This window comes from Pristiophorus japonicus, chromosome 10 (assembly GCF_044704955.1).
Source record: "Pristiophorus japonicus isolate sPriJap1 chromosome 10, sPriJap1.hap1, whole genome shotgun sequence".
In the NCBI taxonomy this organism is placed as follows: Eukaryota; Metazoa; Chordata; class Chondrichthyes; family Pristiophoridae; genus Pristiophorus; species Pristiophorus japonicus.
The window spans coordinates 99,844,946-99,857,518 of record NC_091986.1 but is presented as its reverse complement, the minus strand read 5'-3'; the positions used below and the strand labels follow the sequence as shown (position 1 = coordinate 99,857,518).

Sequence of the window (12,573 nt, the reverse complement as noted above, 5' to 3'; positions counted from 1 at the left end):
TTTAATAATTCATTAGAAATAGGTGTAGTGCCAGAGGACTGGTGGATAGCTAACATAATACCTATATTTAAGAGGGGGGATTGAATATGTCCAGGGAATTATAGACCAGTCAGCTTAACATCAGTGGTAGGAAAAATAATGGATTTGCTACTAAAGGAGAAAATAGAAGAACATCTATAAACCAAAAATATAATAATAATGAATAGTCTGCATGGATTTCAAAAGGAAAAATCTTGCTTGGCCAACCACATTGAATTTTTTGAAGAGGTAACAGAAAGAGTAGACAATGGTAATGCAGTCGATGTAATTTATTTAGATTTTCAAAAGGCCTTCGATAAGGTGCCCCATAACAGACTGATGAACAAGGTCAGAGAATGCGGAGTCAGGGGACAGCATTTTAAAACGCGTGGATTGTTAGTTGGCTTCAAGATAGAAAGCAGAGAATCGGGGTAAACGGTAGCTATTCACAGTGGCAGAAGGTGGGTAGTAGTGTTCCACAAGGATCAGTGCTGGGACCAATGTTGTTCACAATTTAGGCTTTGGAATCAAAAACACAATTTCTAAATTTGAGGATGACACCAAATTGGGGGCAATAGTCAATACGGAGGAGGGCTGCAACAAATTACAGGAGGACATTAATAAACTTGCAGAATGGGCATATAATTGGAAAATGAAGTTCAACACAGATAAAAGTGAGGTACACTATATTACATTTTGGTAGGAAGAATAGGGCGGTTACTTCTTACTTGGAGGGTGCAAGTCTAGGTGGGGTAGAGGAACAAAGGGATCTTGGAGAATAATTACACAAATCACAAAGTTGTGACACAGATTAGCAAGGCCATAAAAAAATACAACCCAAGCACTAGGGTTTATTTCTAGAGGTATAGAATTGAAAAGTAGGGAAGTTATGCTAAACCTGTATCGAACCTTGGCTAGACCACACTTAGTGTACTGTGTACAGTTCTGGTCACCATATTATAAAAAGCATAGAGAGGCATTGGAGAGGGTACAGAGAAGCTTTACAAGGATGATATCAGAAATGCGATGGTATACATATCAGGAAAGGATGAACAGGCTGGATCTTTTTTCCCTTGAATAAAGGCTGAGGGGTGATCTAATAGAGGTCTTTAAAACTATGAAAGGTTTTGATAGAGTGGATAGAGAGAGAATGTTTCCATTTGTGGGGAAGAGCATAACTAGAAGCCATCAATATAAGATAATCACCAAGAAATCCATAGGGAAATCAGAAGAAACTTCTTTACCCAAAGAGTGGTGAGAATGTGGAACTCGCTACCGTTGAAGCGAATAGTATAGATGCATTTAAGGGGAGGCTAGACAAGCATATGAGGGAGAAGCGAATAGAGGCAGAATTAAAGAGTCAATGGACCGTAACTTCTGGATTTTCACATGTGGGATCGCCGGAAGTTGTTGTCTGATTTACTCTTAAATGAGGCAGGTTGCCTCACCATTAATTTTGCCACAAAATCCAGGCCAATCTTTAATATTTTAAATAAAGTCTGCAAAATTGCACAAAATAATTTCAGTGACAAAAACTATTTTCTGGTAAGTATATTATATGCTCTGAACCCCTACAGTTGGGGAAAAGGTTTACATGTCATGTACTAATACGTTCTTTATTGGTTAATTTGAAATGCTGGTACTTGAATATTTAAAAAAGGCTTGTTGGACAGTCTCCGAACAAAATTGGATAATTGAGGTCTGATTAAAACCCATCTCAAATTTTGGTTAAAGAACTAACAGATTTTTAAATAATAATCTGCTTTTTGACCACAAAAGTTTTAAAATTCAACAGAAGTGCTGCAAAATAAAGTTATTCTAATGAAAACAAGTAATTTAAAACCAGATACAATAGGTGGAGATTGGCTTTTTACACACAGTGTCAAAACTGATAAAAACAGATACATTTTTTATGATTAGAAACAGACTCTTACAACAGGTTTGGTACAACCTGTCCTAGCATTAAAACATATGCCAACTGGAGAATTACAGGTCAAAGCCGAGTGGCAGTCAACTTATTTTCTCTTTTCAGATGCTGATGGTCTTGCGACAATTTTCCAGCTTATTATGTTTGCATGGAAGATTATTTATTGATTTTGTTTGCCTGTAGTAATCTTGTGCTACAATTTTTTTTGAATATTGTCAGGGAGACAAGAGAGTATTAATGTAATGTATGAAATATAGCCCCTGGCTATATTATTCTCTACATCATTCTATAGTGTCAATTTGGCAGAGTTAGTAGCACTCTCACCTCACAGTCAGAAGATTCAGAGCTCAAGCCTTGTTCTTCCAGTATATAATCTAAACTAATACTTGGTATATTCCTGAAACAGTGCTATGCTTTTCACGGTGTTGTCTTTTGGATGAGACATTAAACTGCATCTGTCTGCCTGTCGAGGTAGATGTAAAAAAATCTCATGCTACTATTTGAAGAGCAGGGAGGTGTTCTGGCCAACATTCCTCCTTCAACTAAAACACCAAAACTGCTGAACTGATCACTGTGGACTGCAAATTGGTTGCCATTTTGTTACTTTAGATTAATGACTTCAAAAGTAATGCACTGGATTTGAAGTGCATTGGGAACTTCCTGAAGATGCTGCATAAACACAAGTTCTTTTTTTCCTTAGTACTTTTAAGCAATAACCAACAAATACGGCTCATCAAATACATGCATTAATAATTCTTGTTAATAGAACTAGTTCTGGTGCCTTCCAAAGTATTCACAATCAAATCTACTCTACACAAGATGTCACAATATGTGCAAATGTAACTATATATTTTTAGACTCAGGAGGTTGTTGGAACAGCACAATACTATAGTTGGGCATGTGATTCGATTTATCTCAGCTTTATTATCCTTTCACCCAGTTAAATTATGAGGACAAGTTGCAAAATCTTGGTTTATATTCCATTGAATTTAGAAGGTTGTGGGTGATATAAATCAAGGTAATAAAGGGATTCAATAGGATAGATACAGAGAAACTATTTCCTCTGATGGGGAATCCAAAACAAGGGGGCATAATCTTATAATTAGAGCTCAGCCATTTAGGAGTAAAATCAATAAGCACTTTTCACATAAATCTGGAACTCTCTTCACCCAAAAAGCTGTGGATGTTGAGTCCATTGAAATTTTTAAGACTGAAATTGATAGGCTCGCAGGGCTCAATAGTCTACTCCTGCTCCCAAGAGCATAAAAACATAAGAAATAGGAGGAGTTGGCCATTTGGCCCATCGAGCCTGCTCCGCCATTCAATAAGATCATGGCTGATCTGATCATAGACTCAGCTCAACTTCCCTGCTCGCTCCCCATCACCCTTTACTCCCTTATCGCTCAAAAATCTGTCTATCTCCGCCTTAAATTTATTCAATGACCCAACCTCCAGAGCTCTCTGGGGCAGAGAATTTCATAGATTTACAACCCTCAGAGAAAAAATTTCTCCTCATCTCAGAATAAAGGACCGCCCATTTAAAACTAAGACTATGTCCCCTCGTTTCAGTTTCCTCTATGAATGAAAATATCCTTTCTACATCCACCTTGTCGAGCCCCCTCATTATCTTATGTTTCAATAAGATCACCTCTCATTCTTCTGAACTCCAATGTGTATAGGCCCAACCGACTCAACCTATCCTCATAAATCAACCCCCTCATCTCCGCAATCACCTGGTGAACTATTGTGTTGCTAACACAGATGAGGCTGCACACAGGGAGGTTAAAGTAACAGTGACCTCAGTCTTTAATAATAAGACACTCCAGAGTGAGGAACAGGCCTTAGGGGCCAGCTTATATACAGGGCTCCCAAGGGATGCTGGGATCCCTTGGGACTTCAGGGGATGAGCTCCCTGGTGGCGGAACATGGGAGTGCATGCTTTACAGATACACAATATCACTCCCCCCCTCCCCCCCAAAGTCAAAGTGAAAACTATTTACAAGGTGAGGCTGTCGGGAGCCTTTCTTTCCCTGGTGGACTGCCTCGGTACAAATGTCTGTTCTGGTGTGTTGTCTGTGCCCTTGCTGGGCTGGCGTGTTGTTGGCCCTGCAGGGCTGCTAGATGAGCCTGACCTTGCTGGGCTGTTGGGCATGATGGGTTCGATTTCCTGGTCTGGCATGGTGTCATTGATTCTTTGGATGTGTGTTGTGGGCTCGAAAAAGGTGGTGTCTGCTGTGGGTTGTTCAGGGCCGTCTGTGAACCGCAGCCTTGTTTGATCCAGGTGCTTTCTGCAAATTTGTCCATTGTCTAGTTTGACTACAAACACCCTATTCCCTTCTTTAGCTATCTCCGTGCCCGCGATCCACTTGGGACCATGTCCATAGTTTAGCACATACACAGGGTCATTCAGATCAATTTCCCGTGACATAGTGGCGCGACCATCGTTTACATTTTGTTGCTGCCACCTGCTCTCTACCTGATCATGTAGGTTGGAGTGAACCAGTGAGAGTCTGGTTTTAAGTGTCCTTTTCATGAGTAGCTCAGCCTGGGGCACCTCTGTGAGCGAGTGGGGTCTCGTGCGGTAGCTGAGCAGTACTCAGGACAGGCGGGTTTGGAGTGAGCCTTCTGTGACTCATTTGAGGCTCTGTTTGATTGTTTGTACTGCCCACTCTGCCTACCCATTGAAGGGTGGTTTAAACGGGGCCGAGGTGACATGTTTGATCCCATTCCGGGTCATGAATTCTTTAAATTCGGCACTGGTGAAACATGGCCTGTTGTCACTGACCAGTACGTCAGGAAGGCCGTGGGTGGCAAACATGGCCCTCGGGCTTTCAATGCTGGCGGTGGCAGTGCTTCCCAACATTATTTCACATTCAATCCATTTTGAAAAAGCATCCACCACCACCAGGAACTTTTTACCGAGAAACGGGCCCGCATAGTCGACATGGATCTTCGACGATGGTCTGGAGGGCCAGGACCACAAACTTAGTGGTGTCTCTCTGGGCACGTTGCTCAACTGAGCACACACACGCGGCATTGCCATACACAGGACTCTAAGTCAGAGTTGATACTGGGCCACCACACGTGGGATCTGGCTATGGCTTTCATCATTACTATACCCGGGTGTGTGCTGTGGAGATCCGAGATGAACATCTCCCTGCCCTTTTTTGGTAGCACTACGTGGTTACCCCACAACAGGCAGTCTGCCTGAATGGACAGCTCATCCTTTCACCGCTGGAACGGCTTGATTGGCTTTTGCATTTCAACGGGGATGCTGGCCCAGCTCCCATGCAGTACACAGCTTTTTTACTAGGGACAGCAGAAGATCTTGGCTGGTCCAAGTCCTAATCTGGCAGGCCGTGATTTATCATTTTCAAACACTTCCATGACCATCAACAAGTTTGCAGGCTGCGCCATTTCCACCCCCGTGGTGGGCAATGGTAGCCGACTGAGAGCATCCGCACAATTCTCGGTGCCTGGCCTGTGGCGGATGGTATAGTTATACGCTGATAGCGCGAGTGCCCACCTTTGTATGCGGGCTGAGGCATTAGTATTTATCCCCTTGTTTTCAGCGAACAGGGATGTGAGGGGCTTGTGATCGGTTTCCTGCTCAAATTTGAGGCCAAACAGGTACTGATGCATTTTCTTTACCCCGAACACACACGCTAATGCCTCTTTCTCAATCATGCTGTCGGCCCTCTCGGCCTTAAACAAGCTCCTGGAAGCATAGGCGACAGGTTGCAACTTCCCCGCAACGTTAGCTTATTGTAATACACACCCGACTCCGTACGACGATGCATCACATGCGAGCACAAGTCTTTTACACGGGTTATACAATACAAGAAGCTTGTTGGAGCATAAAATGTTTCTGGCTTTCTTAAAAGCAATTACTTTTTTTTCCCCCCATACCCAGTTCTCACCTTTGCGCAATACTACATGTAGGGGCTCTAAAAGGGTGCTTAACCCCGGTAGGAAGTTACCAAAATAGTTGAGGAGTCCCAGGAACGACTGCAGCTCCGTGACGTTCTGTGGCCTGGGCGCGTTCCTGATAGCCGCCAAGACCGAGGCTGTGAGCCGAATGCCGTCCACCGCGATCTTTCTCCCCAAAACACCACTTCTGTTGCCATGAAGACGCATTTCGACCTCTTCAGCTGCAGCCCTACACGATCCAGTTGCTGGAGGACCTCCTCCAGGTTTTGAAGGTGCTCGGCGGTGTCCCGACCCGTGACCAATATGTCGTCCTGAAAGACCACCATGCGTGGTACCAACTTGAGTAGGCTCTCCATGTTTCTCTGGAAAATCGCTGCAGCCGACCGAATTCCAAACGGGCATCTGTTGTAGATGAACAGTCCCTTGTGCGTGTTGATGCAGGTGAGGCCCTTCGAAGACTCCTCCAGCTCCTGCGTCATGTAGGCCGAGGTCAGGTCGAGCTTCGTCTTACCTCCTGCCAGTGTCGCAAATAGCTCGTCTGCCTTAATGTAGCGGGTATTGGTCCTGTAGCGAAAAACGATTAATAGTTACTTTATAATCGCCGCAAATCCTGACCGTGCCATCACTTTTGAGTACTGGGACAATCAGGCTGGCCCACTCGCTGAATTCCACTGGGGTGATGAAGCCCTCGCGTTGCAGCCTGTCCAGCTCTATTTTCACTCTCTCCCTCATCATGTGAGGTACCTCTCGCGCCTTGTGGTGAATGGGTCGTGTATCTGGGACCAAGTGGATCCGCACCTTCGCACCGGAAAAGTTTCCAATGCCTGGCTCAAAAAGGGAAGGAAATTTGTTAAGAACCTGGGTACATGAGGCCTCATCGACATGTGATGGAACTGGGGTGACATCCGAGCGCTAATGGATTTTGCCCAGCCAGCTCCTTCCAAGCAGTGTGAGGCCATCACCCGGGACAATCCAGAGTGGCAGTTCGTGCACTGTGCCATCGTAGGTGACCTTGACCATGGCACTGCCCAGGACAGTGATAAGCTCTTTGGTGTACATTCTCAGTTTTGTGTGGATGGGGCTCAGGGCTGGTCTGAATGAACCACAGTCTATCAAACATCTTTTTACTCATGATGGATTGGCTAGCGCCAGTGTCCAGTTCCATGGCTATGGGTAAGCCATTCAATTTTATGTTTCGCATTATAGGTGGACATTTCGTCGAAAATGTGTGCAGCCCGTGTACTTCAGCATCTGCCTCCTCTCTCTGAGGCTTGAAATTGCTTTGATCTACCATGGACCGATCTTCCTCTACCACGTGGTGGTTGGCAGGTTTTGCAGAGCTTGCAGCTCGTTTGCAAGCTCATTGGAGGTGCCCCATTGTTCCACAGCTCTTGCAAACATACCCTTTGAAGCAGCATGAATAGGCTGAATGGAAGCCTCCACAACGCCAACAAGAGTCATCTGGGTCACTTGAGGCCTGCTGGCAGTTGCAAACTCGTGGGTTCTGCCCTGTACATTTCTGCTTGCTAACACAGTTCCAGTTAATTTATGAACATTGCTAGCACTTGTGTGCTGAGAGATTTGTTTGGTGTTATCACTGGTGGACATAAACGCCTGTGCTATCACAATGGCCTGACTGAGGGTCGGTGTCTCTACAGTCAAAAGTTTTCATAGGATGGCCTCGTGACCAATGCCCAGTACAAAAAAGTCTCTCAGCATTTGTTCCAGGTCGCCATCAAACTCACTTTGTCCTGCAAGTTGCCTTAGCTCGGCGACGTTGACCTTCAGATCGCTGGCACGTGTAGAACTGATACCTCGCCATCAGCACGCTCTCCCTCGGGTTAAGATGCTCCCGAACCAGTGTACACAGCTCCTTATACGACTTATCTGTGGGTTTCACCGGAGCCAGAAGATTCTTCATGAGGCTGTAGGTCGGTGCCCTGCAGACTGTGAGGAGGACCGCTCTCCTTTTTGCAGCGCTTCCTTCTCCGTCCAGCTCGTTGGCTACAAAGTACTGGTCTAGCCGTTCGACATAGGCTTCCCAGTCCTCACCCTCCGAGAACTTCTCCAGGATGCCCACAGTTTGCTGCATCTTTGTGTTGGATTCGTATTCTTGTCGCCAGTTATTGTGTTCCTAACACAGATGAGGCTGCACATAGAGAGGTTAAAGTAACAGTGACCTCAGTCTTTAATAAGACACTCCAGAGTGAGGAACAGGCCTTCGGGGCCGGCTTATATACAGTGCTCCCAAGGGATGCTGGGACTTCAGAGGATGAGCTCCCTGGTGGCGGAACATGGAAGTGCATGCTTTACAGATACACAACATGAACCTTCTCCGAACAGCCTCCTGCATATCCTTCCTTAAATACGGAGACCAAAACTGTACACAGTACTCCAGGTGTGGCCTCACCAATACCCTGTACGGTTATAGCAGGACTTCTCTGCTTTTGTACTCTATCCCCCTTGCAATAAAGGCCAATATTCCATTTGCCTTCTTGATTACTTGCTGTACCTGCATACCAACTTTTTGTGTTTCATGCACAAGGACCCCCAAGGTCTCTCTGTACTGCAGCACTTTGCAATTTTTCTCCATTTAAATTATAATTTGCTATTCTATTATTTCTGCCAAAGTGGATAACCTCACATTTTCCCACATTATACTCCATCTGCCAAATTTTTGCCCATTCACTTAGCCTGTCTATATCCCTTTGCAAATTTTGTGTGTCCTCCTCACAATTTGCTTTCCCACCCACCTTTGTATCATCAGCAAACTTGGCTACATAACACTCAGTCCCTTCATCCAAGTCATTTATATAGATTGTAAATAGTTGAGGATCCAGCATCGATCCCTGCGGCACCCCACTAGTCTCTGTTTGACTCTCTGTTTTCTGTTAGCATAGATAGAGGATTGGTTAACTAACATATTACCCCCAACCCTGTGAGCTTTTATCTTGTGCAGTAACCTTTTATGTGGCACCTTATCAAATGCCTTCTGGAAATCCAAACATACCACATCTACTGGTTCCCCCTTATCCACACAGCTTGTTACATCCTCAAAGAACTCCAGCAAATTTGTCAAACATGATTTCCCTTTCATAAAACCATGCTGACTCTGCTTGATTGAATCAGGCTTTTCCAAATGTCCCGCTACTGCTTCCTTAATAATGGACTCCAGCATTTTCTCAATGACAGATGTTAGCCGAACTGATCTATAGTTTCCTGCTTTTTCATTTCCTACTATATTCATATATACCTGTATTATCCCACCTTTACTGTCATCAGGGCATTTCTCATGGTCTGGTAAGATTATTTTAAAAACTCATATTTCTCCTTTTTAGAGAAAATCCATGCCACAGATCTTTTTTGCATTGATATCCGAATGATAATGAACTGGATTCATTTGATGCCCTAGTCTTCATCCTCCTTTTACCATTATTTGAGCTGTCCAAGGATAGTGACTACTATGTATAATTATATTGAATGTACTGCAATGCTATGAGTGTTCATTTTTCAAATTTTAACCACCCGAACTATAAAATAAAAACCTGCAGTAAGATTGTTCAGTTTTGTTTTCCCAAGTTTAGTTTGCAGCTGGAGAGAATGTTTTGAACAACAGAACGCTCGACTAAAATCCTGATGGTTACAGGTCTACCACAGGTGTTGGTAGTGGTGACAGCAATTTGAGGTGATGAGTTAAGATATCACACAGGTGTATCGTTACAGCCTTAAAGAATGTTCACTTAAGTAGGATTTTTCTTATAGGAGTACTGATCCCATGCCCTAAATAAACCATTTGTCAACATTATATAAACTTGCAGAAATATAATTATTGTACTTATTTAATTTTCTCTTCTGTGTGTGTTTATTTTTAAATACTGTTTTCCTGTTATCATTTCAAAGAAAACAATTTATTTTCTGAAAAAATGTCAATAAGCAGTTATCTTGAAAAAGTGATGTTTAGTTATTTAGTATTAATGATACAAAAGCAAATAGCTGGCATTGAGTTTAAGGATGTAATTTAATCTCAATGTTGTGCTGAAGTTTGTAATCTGCTAAAGCTTCAACTTCACAGTTTGAGATGTCATCACAATTGCTTGAGTGAATTACAGCTTTGTAACTATTTATATAAATATGCATGTTTATATATACACACACACACACATACATACAAGTGTACAGACATTGCTCTTCACATGGCCCATGAGTTTATCCAATGAGTAGTGAGGCTATACTGAGGAAAGTCCCCGGTTCGATCAGTTTTCTGTACTCAGTTAGCTGATTTCTGCCTCAGCACCCCTGTGTTATCTAAGGAAAAATCACTGGGGTTCCTATTCGCTACCCAGCAACCCCCATTAGAAGTGTACACATCAGATGGGAACAGGATGAGCACAGGTATGATACACCCCTATTACTGACAGTTAGCTATCCTATGGACACTCATTGTCAAAGCTCACATAAACAACACGCATGTGTGTAATATATAGTGGGCAACTGGAACCGTACCCCAAGTTAGGAATCAGTACTTTCAGAAGGAGTGGACAAGGGAGAAAACTAATGAGAAAAGGTGTACAATACTGAAATCTCTTTCGTAAAACTATGGATCAAAGAGCAGAACAACTATATACCAATATCAACAAGTTTTAGTCCTGGTGATATGCTGTACATTCACAAAGGTTTCAGTTTACCAAGAATCATATTGTTCATACACAAACAAAAACAGATAGTTATGAGAGAGCTGCAAACTAAGGAGTTCAGATACTACAGAAACATAATTCTAGCAATGTACATCAATCCAAACCCTGAGAATTATATAACTGCTTTTGATTCCCTAATTGCCATTTGTTATTCGGTATAACACACACAGTGACTGTTATTCAAAACTGTAGATAAAAACATCAACAAACTTGCTTAAATCAAAGCAGTTCTTACCCTAATATTTACCAACCATTAATATAAGCAGGTGCAACTTATTGGCCAATTCAGAAGTTTTGAGTGAGCAAATTCAATTTATTGATCACATGTCTGGTCGGCTGTTTCTTCCAATGAGATGAGAGGGTCATTCAGTTCAGTACAGACAGGCTTTTTCAGAGTATACACTCGACTGAACCCTCCACACAGGTCACAGCTTATTATTTCACAAAATAAAAAAGGGAGCAAATAGACTTGGCTTCTTTGATAACACTTGTGGGACTTTAAAAAAATAAATATATTATTGTGACACAGCCATTTTCGAAGGGACAACCTTTTTGAACGTTTCAATGCATTTCTTAAAATAAATCCAAACTGACATTTTATTCTTCACAATCTCATGTAAACAAGCTGGGAAAAGGACAGCTTTTAGACACACTTTTCAAAGTCTGAGTGCACGTTTTGCAAAAACTAACAGATGCTTATGCAGATCCAATTCTTTTGAACAAAAACCAAAACAACAACAAAGGGAATTCCAAATAGATCAACAAAACGTGTCGCTTTTTTCTTTAAACATAAGATAAGGAGGCAAAGTGAGCGAGCAAAGGAAGCAAACTTACAGCGATCAGAGTGAGATTCCTGTGTTCGCTGGATGCGTTAGGTCCCGGGGGCTGTTCGCTGTCGCAGTTTTTGGTGGACCGGTTGCTCTCGTGTTGCTGCTGTTTGGCTTTGGGGGTCTTCTTGCTGCGTGTTTCCAGGTACTTTTGGTGCAGGGCGAGTTTGTCCCTTCGCTCCTGCTCGATGCGCTGCGGCTGGTTCTGCTCGTAGCGGACCTGGCAGACTGCGTGGTGCCGGCGGCACAACTCGATCCGCTGCCTCAACCTCTCCACGATCGCGCTGTGCTTCGGGTTTGGGGGCATGTTGTAATCCCCCATCCTCACCTCCCAGCACACTATGTTGACAAGTTTTTGTTTGCTGATTTTTTTTTAAAACCCCGGAGGGATTGCAAAGGTATAAATTGCAATAAAAAGTCTTGGATTCCTTTTTGTTTGAATTAAATCAAGATCTTAACAAAAACACTTTGCACCCTTCAATCCACCTCCTTCAAGATGATTGAACCCCATTTTTCTCTTGGATTACGATAATATTCCTTCAGACGATCGCAATGGTGACACCGGCCCCTTTAATGCACCCACAGATACTTTCTCTTTCTCTCTCCTTTCACACACACACACACACACACGATATGTTTGTATCTCCCTCTTCGCTGCCCGCACGGTCCCCTCTCCTGTCCCGACCAACAGAAAAAAATACTCGAGGAAAAGACACAACAACACGCGCACACACACACACACACACACACAAAAAGTCTTCAGAAAAAGCAGATCGCGCTGAAACTTGGTAAGTTGCGCCCGGTGGCAGGCGGAATTCGGCTGGGGATTTCTGTGCTGCCGCTCCCGGCCATCCAGATGCGGGAGCTTTTCAGCGCTGGCGGCGGGGATCTGCGGCAAGTTTGTGGGCGAGAGGAGGCAATGGGACTCGGCGCTGTCTCTGCTCGCTGTGGGCTGCCGCCGCTGTCTAATGGCTCATTGCACGGAGCTGGGACTCACATTGTGTAGAGAGAGAGAAAGGGGGCGCTTCTTTCCCCAGACTAGCGGAATGATACCGCCACTGCCTGAGTAAACAAGGGAAGGGAAAGGAAAATAAAACCACAGACTCCAAATAGCAAACAAAATGGGCGAAGGGGCAATTTGTTTTACATTTTATTGAATAAAAGGCAACGGATTCAG

The 12,573-nt window shown here is 43.6% G+C and overlaps 1 protein-coding gene across 1 annotated transcript in view; it reads right to left on the bottom strand.

Moving 5' to 3' along the window:
* The window catches only part of maml2 (mastermind like transcriptional coactivator 2), a 474,463-nt gene extending 462,121 nt beyond the window's left edge, over positions 1-12,342 (bottom strand). Inside the window, exon 1 of the mRNA XM_070891947.1 lies at positions 11,404-12,342. Coding sequence (XP_070748048.1) covers positions 11,404-11,718 — 315 coding nt within the window. The 5' untranslated portion in view covers positions 11,719-12,342. The remainder of the gene's footprint in view (positions 1-11,403) is intronic.
* Positions 12,343-12,573: the final 231 nt, after the last annotated feature.